This window comes from Pelobates fuscus, chromosome 6 (assembly GCF_036172605.1).
Source record: "Pelobates fuscus isolate aPelFus1 chromosome 6, aPelFus1.pri, whole genome shotgun sequence".
NCBI classification, from domain to species: domain Eukaryota; kingdom Metazoa; phylum Chordata; class Amphibia; order Anura; family Pelobatidae; genus Pelobates; species Pelobates fuscus.
In genome coordinates this window covers 128,422,829-128,448,829 of record NC_086322.1, presented here as the reverse complement: position 1 = coordinate 128,448,829, position 26,001 = coordinate 128,422,829, and the positions used below count along the sequence as shown (strand labels likewise).

Sequence of the window (26,001 nt, the reverse complement as noted above, 5' to 3'; positions counted from 1 at the left end):
TTGGGTGCTTCAAATAGATATAGAAGAGGGCCCAGACAATAGCTAAAAAGAAGTATGTTGTGCACGGGTAAAAAGTATGGGCAAAGGTCAGAGCCACTACCATAAAAAAACAAAACCTTGCCTAACTCCCTCCCTTTACGAATACAGAAGGGGGCAATTAGATGGGAATTTTCCCACACAAGTCTCGAGGTAAGTGAAATTTGCCTGTCAGAGCACTGGATTACGAACAAACAAATCAGAGCACTCTGACTAAATTTGCATAGTGTGAAGAAAGCCCTTTAAAAGTTCTTTGCCCTCTACGCAAGCTCATTCTGTGTGGAGTCCTCGATTGGGGAAGTTGGATTATTTTTTTTGCTCGCACTTTGTTTTTGTTCTTTGAACCATTTAAAAAAAAAAAAATTAAGTTGTAATGTGATTTTTTGTGTGTCCTTTTTTGTTTTAAAAAGAAAGAAGAAAGACGTTATATAAAGAAAGAAGACATCTATATACAACAGAGCCACATGAAATGTTGTCATAAAGTAAACAAGATTATATTAACATCTGTGGCTCCAGTTGAAATATCCTGTAGGACCAGAAAAGTAAAACAGTTTACAAATGTGACTCATCAGGAATAGATAAAGACAACATCATGGACATAATACACCTTTGTGAGCAGCAGAGGAGACTCCAGGGAACAAAGGTATTTAGGTGTACCCAAATACCTTCATGTGAGCCACCAAGTTCACATGAAGAGTTGATTATAGATGGGTGTCTGATTAATTATGTGAACATACATAATTTGGATCTCTAATCTATGTGTACAGAGGCTATATTTACCATTACCTGATGCTTACTTTTATACTTAACTTTTTTTAGTGTCATTCGCAAAATGTGTATTAAAATACTATTATGGGTATCACAGGTATTTTAGCTTTGAGAACATGAACAGTAGGTGAACAGGCGATCTGAGATAATAATCAGTCTTTGCCTAATAATTATTTACATATGTGGGCAGGAAAAAGGAAATAGCTAAGTGATTGGCTGACACAATGCGAGCACATGATATAAAAGCAAAGCACAAAACAAAGTAAGGTCATGTATATTGATCATCCCAGTGAACTATCATACAACAATGAGTGGCTGTCCGTATATGGGGAAAAAGTTCAAGTAAGTTGAAAGTTTTCATGCAAACCAAAGATAGCAATAAATGCTTTAAAATAAGTGTGGGGTTTCTGACGCCTTCACTTTAAAATATACTTAATATCATTTGTTTACAATGATCTAATACCATTGATTGATAATATTTTATTTATTTTTAAGTTTTACTTTTAATGAACTGTCTCTGGATGAGAGTAAAAATGGAGACCGCTCCCAAGAAGGCCTGAATAAAGCAAGCAGAGGTGGATTGATATATGGCGACTATCTACAAGTAAGTCATAAGAACATCTTGGTAAATTGCACCAGGGGTCTCCAATTCCCTCCCGCTCCCCCCAAGTTCTTGCTGGACTATGATTTTCAAAACTGTTTGCCAGCCAAGCACACAATGCAAACAATGTGATAAGAATCTAAAAAGACAGGGGGGGGTTATTCATAAACACTGCATTGTGGTGCATTTAATATGGAATTGCACAATTCAAAATAAAAAAAGCTTATCTGGGAAAAAATGTAGCATTTTAGTTAGAATCACATCTTCACATATACACAAAGCTGAAATAGTTTGACGTCTGTTTACATCTATTTTCCAAACAGTGAATTATGCAAAACTGAGTTTGTCGTAAATTCTTCCACTCAAGTATATTTTAACTAAGCTATTTTGACACAAATTTTGCAAGTTTCTAATTTAGTTTACAATTTTACTATTTCCACACCATTCTTTATTCAATGCCACTATTTCCATAATGAATTCATAACTCCTATAGTGAATAGACTTTACCTCCAGTGTTTTAGATCTATGCAAGAAACCAAACAGTGAATTGCAATATGAGTATGCGTATTACACTCTATGAGCTTGTTTTGGTGCACCTTTACAAATCTGCTTATGGGTGGCTGACATGTGGAGTGTTTTTCTAACCCAGCAATTAGAGTGTTATGCTGTAACATTTTGCAGTGAGCTGGTGGCATAAAATTCTATTTCTTTTAGTGTAGAGGGAATGGGTGCCCCACAGAGGGAGATGTTATATTTTATGGAGTTTGGAATCTATGAGTATATAATATTTATATTTAGGAGACTTGTCTTAATATAAGTCTTTGGATTGGAAAATGTTTTACAGTTCATTGGCTGTTGTTTGCATTACGTAGTATAATATTCTACGTATATATTTCAATTCATGCTTTATAATGTCCTATTTTTATGTGTATTTCTATTATGGTGGATGGGAAATGTTTCTCTCTTTTCCTTTTTTATTCTTGCCCTAGTGGGGCCCAAATGGGGTATGTCCAGTCTTTTTTAGTAGCCATTTGGTCACAAACAATGGCCAAAGTTAGCGTTAGTATTTGTTTGTGTGTGAAAAATGCAAAAAACGCCAATTTTGGCTAGTGTTTGTGACTAAGTGGCTACTATAAAGACTGGACATACCCCGTTTGCAATACCTTGGGTTGTCTACTATTGCAAATGGTATGCCATCATAGGGGTAATTTTCATTCTTGGGCTACCATAGGGTCTCAAAGGCAAGGTATCCAATCTGGCAAATTTTAATGTGAAAAAAATGAAACACAAGCCTTATATTTGACGCTGTATCTTTTGAAAAACACCATAAAACCTGTACATGTGGGGTACTGTTGTACTCGGGAGACTTCGCTGAACACAAATATTTGTGTTTAAAAACAGTAAAAAGTATCGCAGCAATAATATCGTCCGTGTAAGTGAATAGACTTTTGGCTAGTGTTTGTGACTAAGTGGCTACTATAAAGACTGGACATACCCCGTTTGCAATACCTTGGGTTGTCTACTATTGCAAATGGTATGCCATCATAGGGGTAATTTTCATTCTTGGGCTACCATAGGGTCTCAAAGGCAAGGTATCCAATCTGGCAAATTTTAATGTGAAAAAAATGAAACACAAGCCTTATATTTGACGCTGTATCTTTTGAAAAACACCATAAAACCTGTACATGTGGGGTACTGTTGTACTCGGGAGACTTCGCTGAACACAAATATTTGTGTTTAAAAACAGTAAAAAGTATCGCAGCAATAATATCGTCCGTGTAAGTGCTGTTTGTGCGTGAAAAATGCAAAAAACGTCATTTTTACTGGTGATATCATCATTGTAATACATTTTACTGTTTTGAAACACTAATATTTGTGTTCAGCGAAGTCCCCCGAGTAGAACAGTACCCCCCCATGTACAGGTTTTATGATGTCTTGGAAAGTTATAGGGTTAAATATTGTGCTAGCAAATTAAATTCCCTTTACTTTCGGCATGGGTTGTCAGGCAGGTCTTGCTAATTGTAATTAATTAAGATACCCAATTATGTAAAAATATTACATAAATATATATGTAGAATTAATATATGTATATATATATATATACGTATGTGAATATATATGTATATATATATATATATATATATCATATTTTTTCAATATTTGTATTTATATATAGGTATATATATAGTGATATTTACGTATATATTTATGTATATAGATATATATATTATTTCGTTCTACGTGTTTTTTGATATAAATATATATATATATTAATATCACAATACAGTTAGAACGAAATAACACACATCTATATATTTTTTCATGATTTTTTAATTATTTTATTTATTTTATTTTTTAACGTATTTACATATTTAATTTTTTATATTATATATAAATATATATATAACAATAATTATACATATATTTAATCAGTATCAGTCTACGTGTAATTTGACATAAATATATATATATATATATATATATATAAAATTATATATATATTAATAGTAAAATACACCTATACAGTGTACGTGTGTGTATGTATATGTGTGTATATATACACTTAGATCATATATATAATATATATATATATATATATATATATGATCTAAGTATATATTATTATTATTTTACACTTTTAACATTTATTTTATATTATTTTCATCCAGCAGGGGGACCACCTGTCATTACAGGCAGTCCCCCTGCTGGCAATACAGAAGCCAGCTATCCCGGCCATGTGATTGTGAGGTCCTCGCAAGGACCTCACTCTCACATGGCCGGGGGGGACCGGAGGAGGAAGATCTGCCGCGGGGGGGCTCCCTGGGAGTCCCCCCAACCGCGATCGCCGGCGTGGGACTGCCGGCGACCGGGTAAGTAAGGAAAGACCGGAGGGCGTACTATTACGCCCTGCGGCGTTTAGAGCCGCTTTAAAAAGGACGTAATAGTACGCCCTCTGGTCTTAAGGGGTTAAATAATTGTATCTCAATCTCTAAATTGAACTTTAATCACATACAGGAGGCTCTTGCAGGGTCTAGCAAGCCATTAACATAGCAGGGGATAAGAAAATCTAAATTAAACAGAACTTGCAATAAAGAAAGCCTAAATAGGTCTCTCTTTACAGGAAGTGTTTATGGAAGGCTGTGCAAGTCACATGCAGGGAGGTGTGACTAGGGTTAATAAACAAAGGGATTTAACTCCTAAATGGCAGAGGATTGAGCAGTGAGGTTGCAGGGGCATGTTTTATACACCAAAACTGCTTCATTAAGCTAAAGTTGTTCAGGTGACTATAGTGTCCCTTTAAGAAAAATTATTTGAAAAGCATATTATGCTGTGCAGCTTTAAGTGCATGGTATAGAGCTGCAATTAGTTTATAACAGCGATTGTCCATTTGTTAAGTATGATGGCAAATTTAACTGTAGTAATCATTTGTATCAATGAGCAATGGCAACAGTCATAGAATGTATTTTTTTTAAATGGCAGTGTCTGATTGTAATTGGACTTACCCTTTCACCCGTCCAAAGTTGACAAGAGGTGATCCATTAACCTGTTTCATATTGTTTCAATCTCTATACACTGGTTATGATTATTTACTGGGGAAAGCATTGGATTGGCTAAAATTGACAAGGGGTCGGGGCCAAACACAATTTTGGCCAATCAACACCTCCTCATAGAGATGCGTTGAATCAATGCATTTCTATGAGGAAAATTCAGCGTCCCCATGCAAAACGTGGAGATGCTGAACGGCACTGCTGCCTACTGTGCAGCACTGAGCCAGGAAACACCTCCCGTGGCCATCTGAGGAGTGGCCACTTGGAGGTGTCCCTAGGAGCAATGTAAACATTTACATTCTCTGAAAAGGCAGTGTTTGCATTAAAATGCCTAAAGGCAATGATTATACTTGCCAGAACAACTACATTAAGCTGTAGTTGTTCTGGTGAATATAGTGTCCCTTTAAGAGTAACCTGGTCCTGGACAAACGCACAGAATTTCTGTATAAACGTATCGAAAGCATAAGAAGAAGCATTTCTTGGAAAGGTTGGATTGGATTTGAGTTTTTATTAGTCACATACATGTATTATATGCATTGGTCAGTAATTGTTGTGTTGGTTTTTCTACATTTTATTATAGTTTGATATTCTATTATAGCTAGATAAAGTGTTGGATGCCCAAGAACTGCAGAGTGAAAAATATGGGAATAAAATCCACGATGAACATCTTTTTATTGTCACTCACCAAGGTAAGCTGAGAGTTTAAACTTTTATTTTTTTAGTTTTTTTTATTTCTCATTTTTATGTGTAGCTATGTAGATATGTATTAATATTAGTACTGCACGAGTGAACTGAATGATGTATTTTCTTCCTTTTATTTATTGATTTTATTATTTAAGTACATTCCCTTCTGGTAATATTCTTCAAAGATGATAAATAAACTCATATATTTTAAGGCAGGCTTTTTTTGTTTTGTTTTTTTATCACACATGTCTTAACATTGACAAATGTCGGTTGGTTGATTTGCAGCATACGAACTGTGGTTCAAGCAAATCCTGTGGGAATTAGATTCTGTTAGAGAAATCTTTCAAAATGAAAAAGTGAGTACAACTAATTGAATAGTTACTTGTAATGAATGTATTACAGAATGTTTTTTTTTTTTTAAATATTATTTGTTTTATTTATTGGTAATATTTTATTATTTATAAGTATATACTTAGGGATTCAGTGTTAAAATGATTCTGTGATTCTAAATACTTTGAAGTTCTTAGTAATAGTTTATTTAGCAAGGAGATGATATATGATGCCACTGATTTAAAATATAGTTTAATTACCTAGATCTGCATATTGCATGGAGTCTCCGGGTGTTCTGGTATTATGTCAAAACATGTTATCTCATGATTTAAAGTGATTTGCTGGAAATGCATTTCTGATTCTTTAATACAGCTTACATTTTCTTGAATACAACTTGCAGAAAATAGAGACTAATAGATATTTTACAGCATACATGGTGTTTAATGCATTCTGCAATTTGGCAATCAAGGAATAGTGATATAATTTTTTTGTATGAATGTATTCTTGTTGATTTTGTAGGTACGAGATGAAAGGAATATGCTGAAGGTTGTAACACGAATTCATCGTATTACAATGATTCTTAAACTACTGGCGGAACAGTTCTCCGTTCTAGAAACAATGACTGCTCTTGACTTCTTTGAATTCAGGTAGGTATCTATGGGGCTACCATCCTCTGTAGCTTTGTGACTCATATCATGGGCCTCTTCATCACAAAGGAGTTATTTTTTTATAGTTGTGTCTTCCCTCTTCCACTCACACACTGATAATCTGTGAACACTATTTAGTGATAAAAAAAAAACCAAAACAAAACAAAAAAAGATATTTCCTCAACCTATTTGCAGGAAGGAATGAGATTAACTTGGGCCCTTCTGCAAATTGAATATGTGATGGCCCTGAGTGTGGATGGAGTATTTACAAAATGAGACTGTGCCAGGTGCTTTACATTTTCTATCTCTATGGATATTTGTGTAATTATACAAAAACATATTTATGCACATAGACTGACAGGCTTGGTTCAAATACAAATTAAAAAAATTATTGCAAAGTTTCTGGCACACTGTCTAGGCCACTGGAATTAAAGGGACACTGTAGTCACTATAACCATTTCATCTCTTTGAATTGGTTATAGTGCCTGGAATTCCCCTGGCACTGTCCCTCCATTCAGTGTTGCACCATGTTTGTGCAGGATGTCCCTGGCCACCCACAGTCCAGCCCCTTCTGTATGTGTAGCTAAGGCTGTCATACCCATTCATACTGTCAGATGGAGCTCTGACAGGCTAAAAACAGTCAGTTGACACTCTCAGCCAATCACAGCTGCCCCTTGCTGCTCAGCCTAATACTTCCTTATTAGCCAAAGTAGCACAGATGGGATGGACTGCCGGGGACTCTCGTTTAGCATTAAAAAATGAAGCAGATACAGTGCCTATGGTGTCCCTTTAAGACTGTCTCCCAACTACCTAATTGTTGTGGGAAACACAAACACTTTTGTTTAGCACAAGCATTTATTATCATAAAAACATTTATTATCAGCTGACACCATGTTGTGTAGGCTGCAGAGAAGAGAAAGAAAGATCACGCAGACAAGAAACTTTGTAACAAAAAGATAAAGCTGAGAAGGGGCTTAGTAACCAGTTTAAAGCTTCTCCTTTGTTTGATATTATCTTATTTATCTCGATAACCATGGAAATGAAGTTGCCAAGTTTATACTGACCCCACCTCACATGGATGATGACATTCCATGAAGTAAGCAAAATAACGCCTATAAAGAGCTGAATTTGTAAACTTGTAAACATGATCTGTCTATTGAAATAAATAATAGATACTGTTGCGAGTGTAACATTCCCCATTCTTACATATCACCAACCATTTGTAATTACCAGTCACCCTTACATCATACAGCATGGTCCAATCATGCAAATTGGAGCTTGCTATCCGAGTAATGGGTGCCATTTTGGAACTGTGTTATGTGGGTGACCAGTGAGTGTCCCATTTAATATAGATGCCATATGGCTGCTGTGTGGTATATTACTTACTGGTAGTTCTATTTCTGTGATACTGGTGTTCTGTAAATAACTGGTTAGTGGTGTGGAATATTGGAGTTATGTGGGTGACTGGTTGGCGCTGTTGGCACAGCAGAGTGGTGTTCTGTGTGTAATACTGGTGTCATTTTGACTTCTAATTTTAAATATTTAATCAGCTGGAGACAACAACCACACCTTGATGCTCTTACATAAAACAATCAGAGGATAATGAAATAGGTGACTTTCTTTTAAAGTCTAGGTTCCTTGGACTATGTCTAAATGCCTTACCGAGGATCATGAGTTGGAAGTTTTACTTTTATCTATGTGAGTACTATTAGATTGTCAGCACAAGATATACTTCTAAAAAGTAGTCAACATTCAACACGTGTGTGTGTGTGTGTGTGTATATATATATATATATATATATATATATATAGTAATGAGGTGCCTTTAAATACATTGTGGTTTTTCTTTTGAAAGGGACTATCTATCTCCTGCCTCTGGGTTTCAAAGTTTGCAGTTCCGGCTGTTAGAAAATAAGATTGGTGTTCCAGAAATTTTGAGAGTTCCATATAACAGGAGACATTACCGTGACAACTTCAAAGGAAAAGAGAATGAGTTACTCCTGAAATCAGAGGAAGAGCCAACACTTCTTGGACTAGTGGAGGTAATTGACCTAATGAACAGCAAACTCTGCTTATTTTCATACACTATAAATAGTAATCGAAAAATAACACTTTCACTGTCCATCCATCCCCCTGAATAGCACTTATAGCCCATTTATAGTCTGAACTAGAATTCCTGTATTAAAAAAAAAAAGACTAAAATAGTTTAATTTTCTTACAGTACTATGGAAATGCCTAGTTATGGTTAAATTGTGGCTTTGTTTCTCAGACAGATATATATATATATTTAAGTTAACCCCCACATTCATAGACGTGCACAGCACATTTTATTAGGGCGTGCATTGGGGATTTTTTTTAGTATTTATTGTAAGTCTGCTGAAGACTTACGTCTATGTTCTGTCCGTACTCCCACCTCTGATGCTCGCCTTCAAGATTTCTGGAGGGCTGCACCGTTCCTGTGGAACTCGCTTCCCTCCTCCATTAGATGCTCACCCAGTCTAAACTCCTTCAAAAAATCGTTAAAAACCCATTTCTTCATAAAAGCGTATCAGTTAAACTGTTAATGGCTCATGACTGATTCCTCTTCTGCAACTGTCACTAGTCTAATACTATCCTTACCTTTTTGTCATTTTACCCCACTCCCTCTAGCATGTAAACTCATTGAGCAGGGCCCTCAATCCCTCTGTTCCTGTGTGTCCAACTTGTCTGGTTACAACTACATATCTGTTCGTTAACCCATTGTAAAGCGCTGCGGAATTTGATGGCGCTCTATAAATAACATAATAATAAAGTTCAACCATCATAAGAATAATTTTTATTCACCAAGGCAGCTAATACTTAGCTAAATTATTTTTCTCATTATATATTTTAAAACACTTATAATAACCCCCGCAAGTGCTTCCATTTGCAACTGTGCAGCACTTGCACCTGCTTTCAGCAACCTGTTTCCTATTGCATGCAAATCTCACAGGGTTATTCACTGACGGGAAAAATCCTGGGAAATAAAGTGTGCTCAGAATGAATTTAAACATTGAATCAGAAAAATATGCTCCAAATCAATTCTGTTTTCAGTTTGACTAGTTTAGCCTTAAATTTAAAGCTCATTTTAAATTCACTTTAAATTCCCATCAATGTGATTACTTTCAGAATATATGACTGTTTTGGCACGACCCGAGTAACGTAATACAATCTCAAATTACCCACAGTGCATTGTGTTAATAAAAAAATATATTGATGCCCTACAACATGATGTCTTTAATTCATTTAAGGCATGGCTAGAGAGAACCCCTGGATTGGAGGAAGAAGGCTTTAATTTCTGGGGAAAGCTGCAAGTAAATATATATCAAGGCTTAGAGGAATCTCTCCGGTCCACAAAGGTATGGTTTTTATATGGTGGATAATGGTAAATAAAATAAATAATTAGGACTTGTGCAGCTATATTTATTCTCTTTTATGCTAGATTGTTGCAAATGTATAGAACTAATAAAATTCTATTAAAAGGGCTACTCCAACCAAAAAACAGTATTTTCATAAAACACTGGTTTACGTTAGAGTAACCATTGTGTGCTAGTCCACCCCTCTAAATTAAAAGGAAAAAAAAAGAGCTAAAAATCACCTCTGGTTAGCGCTGTGGCTACCGTAAGTTTCCTTGAGGTCTGATCCTCTATGGCTGACTTCTCAGTAGATTGAAGGGAGGACATAGACGACATGGAGTGGGTGGTTGTCGCCATTGGCCGTCTGGCGCCAGCAAGCTGTGCATGCAGGAGTAGGTTTGCCAAATTTGAATAGAATTTATATTAGCTACCTGGAAATCTAGTTGCAGGCTGGATAATGACGCCCCAATGATGTGGCCAGAGTTACACAGTGAAACTGTGCACATACAGACTCCAGTACATACTCCATGAATACACTGCTTAGTGTAACCCCTTAATTATATGTAACTTTACAAAAAAGTCATGTATTAAAATACAGTGCTTTAACAATATTAGAAGGTTGCATTGGAAACCTTACCAACACTTATTGACAATTGGAAGAACTGTTAGAAAAACGTTCCAAATTATTTGTCAGCAAAAATTTTCAGATTTCAGTAGTTAAATAAAATTGGAAACATCTTCTAGCAGTATTGAATCATTTGAAAAGCCTGTTAAATCGAGGCCATAGTATGAAACATTTATTTTCACTGCAGTTCCTAAACGTGCACTATAAGGCCAATTTGAGCAGTACACAGGTACACGGTAAATGTTGAACTGAAAAGGCCTAATCGCTTCTTCCTAGCTCCCCAAATATCGGCACTTGTACCTGTAGATCATTTAGAGTTAAAAATAATGTTTAATGTTTTGCCTTACATTTCCAAGTATGCATTTTTATATATAGTTTAATTGGCAATTATTGAGCTTCAGTTTGATAAATAGACACGCCGACTGTTATTAACAAGGTTGTTCACTAAACAATGAATTGTTGGGAATTTCAAAGAGAATTTAAAATTTTAGGTAAAGATAGGTGAACGGAAACCACAGCTGATTTGTAAAATGGTTTAAATTTCAGCTTTCTTTCTGAATTCCTACCCCTTTATTTTAGTGAATAATTATTCCATAAATGGTCACCTCCTATAAAACTTTCCCTGAGGCACACACTAGTGAAATGTACTGATATTTAAATATAACTACTATTTAAATAAAATGTTTCTTTCTATGATTTTGATAGAGTAAGCCAGATTCAGAAGACAAGGAAGAACAATTGGCGGAGCTTCAGAAGCAAAAGGAAATGTTTATTGCATTATTTGATGAGAAAAGACACGAACATCTTCTTAGTAAAGGTAATACATAATTAAATCATCTCAATAACAACCATTTACCTGATATTTACAAGGTGCTAATTATGTACATGGTTTTCTGTAGCATATAGTGGGAGCAATTGTTTACGCAATAAATTATACTTCTTGCTGTACATTCCAATTTTGTTTATATGCATTTTTAGCATCGTTATTAACCTTCCAATCAACAGAACTGTAAGGAAAATGAAACACAATATTTACAAAAGATATTGTTTCATTAATTACATTAATTACATAATCATGGTTTACCTTAATTCTCACTACCTCTTCTTGTAAGATGAGATGAGTCCATTGTGTGCTTAAAATATACCAAAATTACAGACGCTTAATACAAATGCGTCTGAAATATTATAATCATTCCTTATTATGAAGACTGCTGTTACAATAACCACTACAATACGCTGAAGTGGTTATAGTGAATGAATATAAGTAAACAGTCTTCACTTGTAATGTATTTAAAATAAAAGCCTCTGTGTGTATAATTTCATAAGGCATACCTATCAGTTCTAATAGAGACACATATCGTTAAATTTGACAAAGTACTCTTCAGCAATATTACACAAGTCCTGAAGGACTACATGTCCCCAAGTGAGGTGTCAAACCATTCAAAAGTGGTTTGTAAAGTCTTGTTGTAAAAAAAACGTTACAATTGAACTGAAAAAAATCACTGTAAAATGTATTTCTATAAATGTATTAAATGTTTTAATGAATATAGTTAATTGGAGCCAAGTTAAATTAAAACATAATTTGTGTGTCTCCTAATGTCTCCTATGTATCCATAATGTTTTTTCCCAACATAAATGATAAATATAACACTTGTATAAGCATTTAGTAGAGAAAATATATTTTTCTGCATTGCTCCTTAATGAATGATACTTTGCATATAAAGTGAAAAGGAGAATATGTATAAACTGATTAAACAAACCTCCTAAATATGTTTTGCAGGGGACAGAAGATTGTCATATAAAGCACTCAAAGGGGCTCTGTTGATCTACTTTTACAGGTATGTTGATTGAATCACTACATTCACTTAGCTGATTATTGGTTTGTGTTTAAAATTTACTGTGCATGCCTTCATATGCAAACAATGTAATCTACATGATGGTAAAGAGAAGGTGAGCTGTCTTCCACCCCTTGGCTACCACATGCAATGCCAAGATTACATGCATGTGAATATTTGAATTTGTCTTGACAATGCAACACAAAATCTGATGTTTGTGAGTGTCTGGCTCTGCTGCCTAGCAGCCCAGGCTTTGTAAGACCCTTCCAACCAACTATTGTTGCCGCAGTGTGACTCACAATTGCTTGTCCCCCGTCTTCTAACAGGTTTGTTCACAAAATTTGGAAGTTTGGATAATTGCCAAGGGAATTACAGCATATAGGATAGTTCAGACAAATTGTAAAACAATCACAATCAAAACTTACTTTTCCAACTTGGCTATTTTGACTAACAATATCGAGTTCTCTTGCCAACCTCCTCAGTTCCTCAGAAAAAGCAAACTGAGTGTTGCATATTTGGAGCCTACTACAGTGTGACCACTTGTAACTATAGTTTTGGTGTTCTGGTTATCCACATAGGGTAAAGGCTGTTTTAAAAGAAGGACCCACACTGGGACATAGAAATTAAAGGGGAACTGTTACTTGTCAGTATATTACAGCTCATGAAAGTATAACACCTGTGATTCAAAACCCTATATCTCAATTCAAATTCAGTTCAAGTAACTGGTGTGTGAATTTTGGACTGACCACTGAATCTCTGAACTTTATTTCTGCCTGTCACCATGTCGAAATGATTGCAAAAAATTATAATTATGTGGACTTTGAACTGAATATAAAAACCTTCTCCAGAAATCTTACACAATTTATTTTCATTTATTTGGAAGGGAGGAACCCCGATTCCAGGTTCCATTTCAGCTCCTTACTTCTTTGATGGATATTGACATATTAATGACCAAGTGGAGATGTAAGTTACTGTCTAAAAAGTATACTAAAAAGTGTTTGATTTTCTCTACCTAAATTCTACTACTATTTATTGCCAAAAAATCAATTTGTGTACAGACCACCAACATTTAGAAAGGTGTAACGACAAGACCTGAAACAGAACACTTGTTTCTGATGGGGAAAAGTGACTTAAAGATCGATAAATACATTGTGTCACCAAAAATGTGTACATTCAAAAATTATGGTTAGTGTGCAGAAGAAGCCAGAGGCACAAAAATGAGAGATTTCAATACATTATACAAAAGAAATGCAAAAAAACAAAATAAAAAACTGTCTCCAACATTTTGTTAACCCCCCCCCACCCATTGTGCACACCAAGAAGAGTGAACTACGAAGGATCTATATTGTCTTGCAAAACTATTATTTAGACTCTTTTTAGACGCTTTTTTAGATCTGAGTGGAATCATTTCCATCGGCTGATGCCATATTGTCAGTTTATCCCTTTACAATAACGTATGTATGTTGTTTAGCATTTTTAGGTATGATTTGAACAATAGTGCATTGTGTTAAATTTAGAAGTTGTAACTTTTAAACTAAATTATATAAGAGAACTACATGTTCATAAAGCGTGGCCAGTCATATGATGACCTGCACATTGAATTTATTATTGGTGAATACTGTATAGTGTGGCATTTTGCTAAATATTTTATATTGAATACTAATCAAATGAGAACAATGTGATTAAGAAACGCTGCACCACCACCATCTCCCCTGAACTCCCCCCTGTAATGGATATATATATAAAAAAAGTATTTTTAAAAGACATATACAAAATTCTATAGTTCTTAATAACCCTGCACGTGTATGTTAAACCCACCATGATGCCCAGTGCAGTGGTTGCAATGCAATAATACTAATTTGCCTCTCATATAAGCAAACAATACATTATTCCTGTTGCTACAGAGAGAATAGGATCACTTATTAGATAAGCACACTGATTTTGTTGTCAGTAATGTGTATTTTCAATCAATGATCAGAAGCACTCTGTGCTGACGAAAATATTTGTATGTGTGCAATTAGTTTTACTAAATGGGAAAAGGTAAGGTTAGGATATTATCAATAAAAGAACAAAAATCTATGTAACATAACATGAAGATATTAAAATATATATATATCTTAAGAGGGCTATATTAGACATGTTATGTTTAATGTTATTTTTTTGTCTACAATATCTTATATTCCTAGATAATCATGTATGTATGGTGCACAGAATGATAGGTAGTAAAGCAGGCACGGGAGGATCATCTGGCTACCACTACTTACGTTCCACTGTGAGGTAGGTTATAGCAATGTACTGATAATTACTGGTTGTATATACACATCAATAATTTTTAGATAAGCGTTAGCAGCGCTGTATCTAGCGCAAGGCTGACAAGGCATTTGCCTTGGGCGGCACTTTCAGGGGGGCGGCAAAAAAAACGTCCCCAAACGCCCTAGCAGATGCCTTGTCAGCCTCTTGTCCTGGGGGCCCAGTGTCAGTACCCCAGAGAGAAAATAGAAAAATGTATACCGGACCTTAGAGTGGCCATATTCTACGTTAGACAGATAGAGACTAGTCAAAAACAAGCCAAGGTCGAGGGAGCCAGAAATCACGAAAACGAGGTAAACAAGCCGTGTCAGGAAACCAGATATTAGGATAGTCAAGGTACATGAGCTGAGTCAATATTAGGAGAATGGAGAGTAGTCAGTTAGCCGAAGTCAAAATACCAAATAGAAAAAACAGATATAAACCACTATTGGGAACTAACAAAAGAACCACAACAAGGCAAAGTCCTATGTATCAACCAGCCTTTTATAGGATTGCTCTTTAAATTGGAAGCCACGCGCCCAAAACGTTCAAGTCCGGACGTTTTGGCCGGCCGCAACATCATCTGCGTCATGATGGCGGCACACATGTGACGTGATGACGTTGGTGTGCGCGTGCCGCATCCTAAAAGAGGGCAGAGTTACAGCGTCCAGTGTTGGAACCGCTCAGTGGAGACTGGAAGAAGGAATATGGCCAGAAATGTGAGTGAACATGACACCCAGGAGCTGGCTGGCTGGCCACCTTAGGGCCCCCCGAGGCTGGCATCTGATTGTGATGGAGGCAGGAGGAAGCACTCTCCCCTGAACTCCCCCCTGTTCAACTCCCTTGCGTGCATCGGAATGATGCCGGAGCCGGAATATGACGTCACCCTTGCCCCGGCATCACAGATCAGAGCTCCCAGCCACTCAGCACAGCAGCCCCATTGGACCCCAGGGACCGCACGCCCAGCTGCTCAGCCCAGAAGCTCCAAGGAAATAGACTCCATGCCAGCACTCCCAAAGGTAGAGAGGCTGGGTGGAGTGAATTTTTTTTTCTAATTTGTATGTTTGTCTGTTAGTGAGTTTGTATGTGTGTTTGTCAGAAAGTGTATATGTGTTTGTCAGTAAGTGTATATGTGTTTGTCAGTAAGTGAGTATGTGTGTTTGTCAGTGAATGTATATGTGTGTTTGTCAGTGAATGTATATGTGTGTTTGTCAGTGAGAGTGGATATGTATTTGTCAATGAGAGTGTATATGTGTTTGTCAGTGAGTTTGTATGTGTGTCTGTCAAAGAGTGTGTGTGTTTGTCAGTGAGAGTGTATGTGTATCTGTCAGTGAGTGTGTATGTGTGTCTGTCAGTGAATGTGCGTGTGTGTGTTTGTCTGTCACTAAGAGTGTGTATATGTGTCTGCCAGTGAATGTGTATGTCTGTTAGTTAATGTGTATGTCTGTCAGTGTGTGTGTTTCTGTCATTGAGCGTGTCTGTCAGTGCATGTGCATCTGTCAGTGAATGTGTGTCTGTCAGTGAGTGTGTATGTGTGTTTGTCAGTGTGTGTTTATCAGTGAGTATATGTGTATCCCAGTGTGTGTATCTGATTCTGATTTGGTTTGTTTCTGACACTGAGTGAGTGTGCGTGTGTCAGTGAATGTGCATGTGTGTCTGTGAGTGTGTGTATGTGTGTCTTTCAGTGAGAGTATGTGTGTCTGTTGGTGAATGTGTGTGATAGGCAGTAAATGTGTGAGTGTGTGTATCTGTCAGTGAGTGTGTGTAACTGTGAATGAATGAGTGTTTATATCTGTCAGTGAGTGTGTGTGTGTGTTTCAGCGAAAGTGTGTGTTGGTTAAACAGTGTTTGTGCCAATGACTGTGTATCTGTCAGTGCATGTTTCAGTGAGGGTGTGTCTGTCAGGCAAACAGTGTGTTGGTTCTCAATATGAAGAGACATTTAGATAGGGGGGGTGTCTGAGTTTTGTCATGCCTAGGGCAGCACAAAACCAAAATACACCACTGAAAGCTAGATGTTATAAAATAGCAAATGGGGTAGTCAGGTTGCTGTTGGTTCCTGACATGGAGGTAGATGATGCTGTAATAAACTGAAACAAAGAAATAACGACAGGTGCTTCACTCTTTGAGGTATGTAGAAACACATATGGTACAATAAAAAATAAAATAGAAACACATAACCTAATATATGTAAATAAAAACACATTTATCATGCTATGTGCCCAATTATGTCTTTATGTAAGCATGTGCAATGTCCTAAGTCCTGCTAGACCCCAACTTTTATATTTAATATATAAAAAATTATGAAAAACTCCCATTTATACAGTTCCAAAATACCATCTGCTGTCTCCCAGTTGTAAATCCATTTCCTCGTAATCAGTTAGTGTGTGTTAAAGGGACACTGGAGGCACCAAACCAACTTTAGCTTAATGGAGCAGTTTCTGGTGTATAGTTCATGCTACTGCAGTCTTACTACTTAATTCTCTGCTATTTGGAGTTAAATCACTTTACTTTTCCTAGTCCAGTGGCGGCTGGTGACATTTCATGAAAACTAATGCTTATATGGCACTACTAACGTCAAAATATATGGACAATCCCATATTCTTATTATTGAGTTAACCCCTTAAGGACCAAACTTAATAAAAGGGAATAATGACATGTCACGCATGTCATGTGTCCTTAAGGGATTTTTAAATAAGTTGGCCATTTTGAGGCTAAATTTAAATTACAAGTGTTATTCAGAATTTAGCCACAAGATGCTGCCAAAGGATTACGTTTCAAATCATAATTGACATTAAAATGCTAGACTAATCGAATTTTACTAGAATTTTTTTTTTATGTATATAAATTACAAGATGTATATAAATATATATATATATATATATATATATATATATTTCCTAATAGTAAGATAGGAGTGTAAGTGAAATAATAATTTAGGGGAATAAAGTGCATGCAATGCCTGGAGCCATGCAGGGGCGGACTGACCGGTCGGGCACTTCGGACATGGTCCGAGGGCCCGGCCGGGAGGGGGGCCCGCCATCAGGGGGCCCGGCCGCCCCTTTAAATGCTGCAGCCGCCTGAGCGCTCTCTTAAGAGCGCTCAGGCGGCTGCAGCTTCTCACCTCCCCTCCCCTGTAGCGTGGCCGAGCTGCTTTCCGGTCCGCGGTGCCGGCCGGAGTGATAGGAAGGTGCACACTGAGTGTGCACCTTCCTGTCAGTCCGGCCTGGTACAGGAAACAGAAACTCCTGTTCCGCGCGGAACAGGAGTTTCTGTTTCCTGTACCCGGCCGGACTGACAGGAAGGTGCACACTGAATGTGCACCTTCCTATCACTCCGGCCAGCACCGCGGACCGGAGTGCAGCTCGGCCACGCTACAGGTGGGGGTGGGGGTGGGGCAAAAAGAGAAGGGGAGGGGGGCAAAAAGAGAAGGGGAGGGGGGCAAAAAGAGAAGGGGAGGGGAGCAAAAAGAGAAGGGGAGGGGGGCAAAATGGGGAGGGGAGGGGGGCAAAAAGAGAAGGGGAGGGGGGGCAAAAAGAGAAAGGGAGGGGAGGGGGGGCAAAAAGAGGAGGGGAGGGGGGGCAAAAAGAGGAGGGGAGGGGGGCAAAAAGAGGAGGGGGGCAAAAGAGGAGGGGAGGGGGGCAAAAAGAGGAGGGGAGGGGGGCAAAAGAGGAGGGGAGGGGGGCAAAAAGAGAAAAGGAGGGGAGGGGGGGGCAAGAAGGGGAGGGGAGGCGGGGGCAAAAAGAGAAGGGGAGGGGAGGGGGGGGGGGCAAAAAGAGGAGGGGAGGGGGGGGCAAAAAGAGGAGGGATGGGGGGGCAAAAAGAGAAAGGGAGGGGAGGGGGGGGCAAAAAGAGAAAGAGAGGGGGGCAAAAAGAGAAAAGGAGGGGAGGGGAGGGAGTAAAAAGAAAGGGGGGGTAAAAAGAGAGAGGGGGTAAGAAGAGAGAGGGAGGGGGGTAAGAATAGGGGGGGTAAGAAGAGAGGAGGGGTAAGAAGAGAGGGGGGTAAGAAGAGAGGGGGGTAAGAAGAGAGGGGGTAAGAAGAGAGGGAGGGGTAAGAAGAGAGGGAGGGGGTAAGAAGAGAGGGAGGGGGGTAAAAAGAGAGGGAGGGGGAGTAAGAAGAGAGAGAGGGGGGTAAGAAGAGAGGAGGGGGGAGTAAGAAGAGGGGTGGAGTAAGAAGGGGGTAAGAAGAGGGGAAGGGGGGAGTAAGAAGAGGGGGGAGGGAAGAGTAAGAAGAGGGGAAGGGGGGTAAGAAGAGGGGGGAGGGGGGTAAGAAGAGAGGGGGCGGGAGTAAGAAGGGGGTAAGAAGAGGGGGAGGGGGGAGTGAGAAGAGGGGGAGGGGGGAGTAAGAAAAGGGGGAGGGGGTAAGAAGAGGGGGGAGTAAGAAGAGGGAGGAGTAAGAAGAGGTGGGAGTAAGAAGAGGGGGAGGGGGGGTAAGAAGAGGGGTAGGGGGGGAGTAAGAGGAGGGCAATTGCCCCCTCCCCTGTCCGCAGGCACCATGCGGGCAGCCGGCAGGGGAGGGAGGAAGAGAGGACCCGGGAGCTCTGGGTCCTTCTTGCACGAGCACACGGCAACGTTACGGCTCTGGCGAAAGTAAACTCTAGCCCTGGAGCTACGGGCTAGAGTTCACTCTCAACACTGTGACCACCAGGGATTCCTGGTGGTTGCAGTGGTGAGAGTGAACTCTAGCCCCATAAACACACTACCCCCACACACCATACACATTCACACACTGCCCCCCATACACACACACTGCCCCTACACACACCATACACATTTACACACATTGCCTCACACACACACACACACTGCCCACCCATACACACACAGCCCCCCATACTAACATTGCCACACACATACACAGACCCCTCATACACACATTGCCCCACACACCCTACACATTCACACACTACACCCCCTCACACACACTACACCCCCTCACACACACTGAACCTTTCACACACACTGCACCCCTTACACATTGCACCACTGCTCCTATACCCTACAACAGCCTCATATCCCAGCAGACCCCAGGTAAGTTGTCAAACTGTTCTTAAACGGTTGTTCTACTTACTCTGGGAGGGGGCCCCGGCCCTCCTGGCACCATAACGACTACACAGAGCAGTAGTGGTTATTGTGCATGGATTATTTATTTAAATAATCTCCAAGTGCCCCAGTAGCCAGCAAGCCAGCCAGCCCACAGGCCAGTCAGCCAGCCCACAGGCCGGCCAGCCAGCCCACAGGCTGGCCAGTAGCCAGCCAGCCAGCCCACAGGCCACCAGTTAGGCTTACAGCCAGCAAGCCCACAGCCTGCCAACCGCAGCCAGCAAACCACAGCCTGCCAGCCAGCAAGCCACAGCCAGCAAGCCAACAGCCTGCTAGCCGCAGCCAGCAAGCCCACAGCCTGCTGGCAGTAGCCAGCAAGCCCACAGCCTGTCAGCAAGCCCACAGCCTGCCAGCCGCAGCCAGTAAGCCCACAGCCTTCCAGCAAGCCCACAGACTGCCAGCCAACAACAGTAATTAAGGTAAGAGGAGCCAACTTGGCCTAGGTATCAGCGAGCTATGTTGTGTTGCTATATTGTGAATAGGAACCAGAGTGTTGGAGATACCCCCCTCCAGGCCCCATTAGACTCCATTGTAGTCTCTAACGGGACCTGGAGGAAATTATTTCTAACACACTATCTAAAGGACACTGAGATAGCCTCTGCTAGAATACTCCCCCCCCCTCCATGGCCCATTAGCCCTCAATTGTAGTCTCTACTGGGGCCTGGAGGCGACTGTTTCCAGCAGGGACACTGAGATGGCCTCTGTTAGAAAGAACCCCTTCCAAGCCTATTAGACTCCATTGTAGTCTCTAATAGGGCCTGGAGGGGATTCTTTCTAACACACTCTCTAAAGGACACTGAGCCTCTGCTAGAAAGACCCCCCTCCATGGCCCATTAGCCCTCAATTGTAGTCTCTACTGGGGCCTTGAAGGGATTATTGCACTTTTGTTCCTTGTGTCTAAAGATTGTGTAGGGTGTGGCTGGAGGCGGTGCATGGAGGCGGGACATGGGTGGCGCTTGCTGCGGAGTATGGGTGGGGCCTGTAAGGGGGCCCTTGATTTATTTTGCCCGGGGGCCCTGAGGGTTCTCAGTCCGCCCCTGGAGCCATGTATAGCAGTATTGCAGGATGATGTATTAAAATAGCTTAAGGTCATGCATAAAACCTTAAAGTGACTGTGCTTAAAAAAAGAGTGAAGATAAAACAAATAAACATAAAGTGCTGGCAAACGTGTGCTGCAAATCCGAATAAACTATATACAAAATACATATCAATGTTTGCAGCACACGTTTTCCAGCACTTTATGTTTATTTGTTTTATCTTCACTCTTTTTTATATTTGGATATTGAGTGATCAGCTTAGAGCACCCGGCAATAAAACGTGGAGCCAGAGTGTAAGGAATTTCAAGGATTATTTTATATATATATATATATACTAATATAAAATAAAATATAAAATGGCCTTGCATGGTGATTTTTAGTTAGGAAATATTCCCTTCTCAGGAGAAATTAATAAGAAACAACCTAATAAAATAAATAAACAGTTTTCCAGTGGCCAGACTGCTTTAGGGGCAAGCAGCTGTTGTTACAGTGGTGCCTATTATTGTGTGGCTGGGATGCTGCTCTAACTCTAAAGTAAGGCAGGCACCTCTTCAAACACTGGATGCCTGTCTTATATTAGAGTACATGGTGGAGATGGGGGGTGTCTGTGCGGTGCCTGTTTTACTAACATGGGGGAGCCATATGGCAAGCAGACAGACGCCGCTGTCTGTGGGGTGCCTGCCTATATTGTGATGGGAAGCTGGGGAATAAAGTGGCAGGCACCACTGTTCATGTGGTGCCTGCCTGAATATCAGGGTATGGAGCTGACAATCACACACTCTGATGTGGATTTCAGTAAAGATGACAGGCACGGTTGTCACATTAAGTGCCTGCCGCTGATCTGCTAACTGTGCGCTCCCTGGCCAGGTCCCACGTGTCTCTCTGAGCTTATTATGGCAGGCACCGCTTCATAGTCCATCTTTGAAAGCGCGCTGTCTTGGCGTCATACTTGACTTTTGGCCTCACCTTTGAGCCTCACATCCAGTATGTTGCCAAATCCTGTAGATTCCATCTTAGAAACATAGCCCGCATCCACCCCTTTCTTACACAAGATGCAATCAAGGAGCTTGTCCATGCTCTAGTAATTTCCTGCATGGATTATTGTAACCGTCTACTAATGGGTCTTCCTAAAAGCCGTATTGCCCCGCTAAAGTCTGTAATGAATGCTGCCACCAGACTTATTTTCCTCTGTAGTCGGTCCTCTCATCCCTCACCCCTCTGTCAGTCCTTACATTGGCTTCCTGTATCCTTTAGGAGTCAATTCAAAGTGCTAACCCATACCTATAAAACACTGAACAATTCTAGCCCCTCTTATATCTCTCTGCCTGTGACCTTCTCCTGTACGTTACTTGCACCTGTACGGCCAACTCACGCTTGCAGGACTTCTCGCGGGCGGCTCTCTTCCTATGGAATAGCCTGCCTACCGCCACCAGACTTTCCCTTATTATTATTATTGCCATTTATATAGCGCCAACAGATTCCGTAGCGCTTAACAATATTATTAGAGGGGGGATTTAACTATAAATAGGACAATTACAAGAAAACTTACAGGAACAATAGGTTGAAGAGGGCCCTGCTGAAACGAGTTTACAGTCTATTGGAGGTGGGGTACAAGACACATTAGGACAGGAAATTGCAGTCAAATTAGGTGGGAGTGAAGCAGAGCTGGAGGAGAGAGTAGAGTGCTGCTCTTTAGGAGAGGGCAAGAGACAGGTATGTGAGGTAAAGGTTAGTCTGGGAGGCCATAGGCTTTCCTAAAGAAGTGGGTTTTAAGGCCCTTCTTAAATGATTGAAGACTAGGGGAGAGTCTGATGGCAGTAGGTAGGCAATTCCATCGGAAGGGAGCCGCCCGCGTGAAGTCCTGCAAGTGTGAGTTGGCCGTACGGATGCGAGCAGCGGACAGAAGGTGGTCACGGGCAGAGCGGAGAGACTGAGAAGGGGCATACCTATGGATCTGTGAGGAGATATAAGAGGGACTAAGATTATTTAGTGCTTTAAAGGTATGGGTTAGCACTTTGAATTGACTCCTATACAGGAAGCCAATGTAAGGACTGACAGAGGGGTGAGTAGTCTTCAATTGTTTAAGAAGTGCCTTAAAACCCATCTCTTTAGGAAAACTTATGGCCTCCCAGAGTAACCTCTACCTTACATACCTGTCCCTTGCTCTCTTCTAAAGGGCAGCACTCTACTCTCTCCTCCAGCTCTGCTTCACTCCCACCTTATTTAATTGCTATTTACTGTCCTAATGTGTTTTATACTCACATCCTATAGACTGTAAGCTCGTTTGGGCAGGGTCCTCTTCAACCAATCATTCCTGTAAGTTTTCTTGTAATTGTCCTATGTATAGTTAAATCCCTCCTCTCATAATATTGTAAAGCGCTACGGAATCTGTTGGCGATATATAAATGACAATATTAATAATAATAATGCATCAGGTGCCTGCCTAAGATGTAGAATCAGGCAGCACAGGATGGAGGCGGCCTGGGAAATCACAGGGAGGCAGATCAGTGGCAGGCATGGCTTTAACATGAGATGACTGCCGTCAATCTGCCTCTCTGTGCATTCCCTGGCCTGGATGACTGATATTCACACAGGAGTAAGAATGCCCTGTGGTTGCGATGCTTGGAGGAGCAGAAGGACTGTTTGTGGGAGGTCTTTTCTTTTTAAAATATTTTTCTCCCAATCTATACGTTAAAATAAGAGGAAATCTCATGCTCTTTCAAAACAGCATAAATAGTTTGGGGCATGGCAGGTCCCTCTTACAAAGACACTTTAGCCGCTATAACCAGTTAATCTAATTGAAATGGTTCTAGTGCCTGGAGTCCTTTGACACTGCCCCTTCAATAATTGTTAAACCATTTTGAGCAGTTTAAAACTAAATATGGATCCCTGGTCACCCACAGCCTGGCCTCTAGTAGGGGTATGGTTAAGGCAGAGATTACAACACCTACTGCAAGCCACAATAGTTCATATGAACATTTGGCATGGTAACAGGCTGGAAGCGGTCTGCTGATACTCTCAACCAATCACAGCCACCCATTTCTGTTTAGGCTAATACTTCCTCAATAGTCCAAGCAGCACAGAGGGGGTTGGTTGCTGGGGAGACTATTTAGCATTAAGAACTGTTTAACGTTGAATGGAAGCATGGTCCCATGGGGACTCAACTATAACTACTTCAGTGAGACAAAGCAGTTAAGGTGCCTACAGTATCCCTTTAACCCCTTAAACTTCTGGAATAAAAGGGAATCATGACATGTCACACATGTCGTGTGTCCTTAAGGGGTTAAGTTATCATGAGAAGTACCGTATATACTCGAGTATAAGCCGAGTTTTTCAGCACATTTTTTGTGCTGAAAAACCCCAACTCGGCTTATACTCGAGTCAATTGTCTGTATTATGGCAATTTGCATTGCCATAATACAGACTGGGGGCTGTGGGGGCTGCAGAGAGCATTACTTACCTTTCCTGCAGCTCCTGTCAGCTCTCTCCTCCTCTGCCGGTCCGTTCAGCTCTTCTGTCAGCTCACAGTGTAAATCTCGCGAGAGCCACGGCTCTCGCGAGATTTACACTGGGAGCTGACCGAGGTGCTGAACGGACCGGCGGAGGAGGAGAGAGCTGACAGGAGCTGCAGGAGAGGTAAGTAACATCTCTCTGCAGCCCCCACAGCCCCCTCCTACACAGTGCCCATCCACTGGACCACCAGGGAAGGAGAGCCCCCCTCCCTGGCCAGCTAGCAAGCAGGGAGGGGGGACGAAAAAATTTATATATATTAATAATAATAAAAAAATAAAAATAATAAAATAAAAAAAATAATAATAAAAAAATGTAATGAAACAAAAAAAAATATTAAAATAATAATAAAAAAATAAAAATGCCCACCCCCCACCAAGGCAATGCATCACACTCTGCATTACACACACACACATACACACACTGCATTCATACACACACACTGCACTCATACACACACACACTGCATTCATACACACACACACTGCACTCATACACACAGCATTCATACACACACACTGCACTCATACACACACTGCACTCATACACACACAGCATTCATACACACACACACACAGCATTCATACACACACACAGCATTCATACACACACAGCATTCATACACACACACAGCATTCATACACACACACTGCATTCATACACACACACACTGCATTCATACACACACACTGCATTCATACACAGCATTCTCATACACACACACTGCACTCATACACACAGCATTCTCATACACACACTGCATTCATATACACACACTGCATTCATATACACACTGCATTCATATACACACTGCACTCATACACACACTGCATTCTCATACACACACACTGCATTCTCATACACACACACTGCATTCATTATATACACACACTGTAAATAAATATTCAATTAATATAATTTTTTAAGGATCTAATTTTATTTAGAAATTTACCAGCAGCTGCTGCATTTCCCACCCTAGTCTTATACTCGAGTCAATAAGTTTTCCCAGTTTTTTGGGGTAAAATTAGGGGCCTCGGCTTATATTCGGGTCGGCTTATACTCGAGTATATACGGTACTATAGGCATGCAGATCTCAGAAGTTGCTTCCCTGTACAGCTTCAAAAGAAATATTTCAAGCAACATTCCAACAATTTCATGTTTCTTTTTAAATTTTTTTTACAGTGACAGATACAAGGTGTTTGTGGATCTTTTCAACCTTTCAACATTCCTAGTTCCAAGACACTGGATACCTCGTTTAAACCCAAGCATCCATAAATTTCTTTATACAGCTGATCGCTGTGACAGCTCTTACTTTAGCAGTGATGATTCTGATTAAAAAAGGTTTATTTGCACAGTAAGAATTTTCACTAATAATATACTATCACGAATCGTAAAGTAAATGGGCATACTAACAACAAAACACTAATTATGAGCCTCAGGACTAAAGACTAATTTAAACAAGGACTTATTCAAACAAACTACCGGTACTTTATGTGTTTTTCTAAACCTCATGCATCTATTTTGACTACTATGAATCAATATTCTTATACCTCATTATTGAGGTATATGCAGGACAAGAAACTATATACATATATAATGTACATTTTATATACAAA

At 40.0% G+C, this 26,001-nt stretch overlaps 1 protein-coding gene across 1 annotated transcript; it reads left to right on the top strand.

Annotated features, from left to right (window-relative positions):
* The first annotated feature begins 1,059 nt into the window (after positions 1-1,059).
* Positions 1,060-25,991, top strand: TDO2 (tryptophan 2,3-dioxygenase). Its single transcript, XM_063458248.1, has 12 exons — positions 1,060-1,146; positions 1,300-1,408; positions 5,552-5,642; positions 5,923-5,993; positions 6,487-6,614; positions 8,469-8,655; positions 9,883-9,990; positions 11,318-11,429; positions 12,393-12,450; positions 13,331-13,410; positions 14,634-14,724; positions 25,568-25,991. Exons 1-12 carry the CDS (start codon positions 1,112-1,114, stop codon positions 25,719-25,721), a joined length of 1,224 nt encoding a protein of 407 aa, XP_063314318.1. The 5' UTR covers positions 1,060-1,111; the 3' UTR covers positions 25,722-25,991.
* Positions 25,992-26,001: the final 10 nt, after the last annotated feature.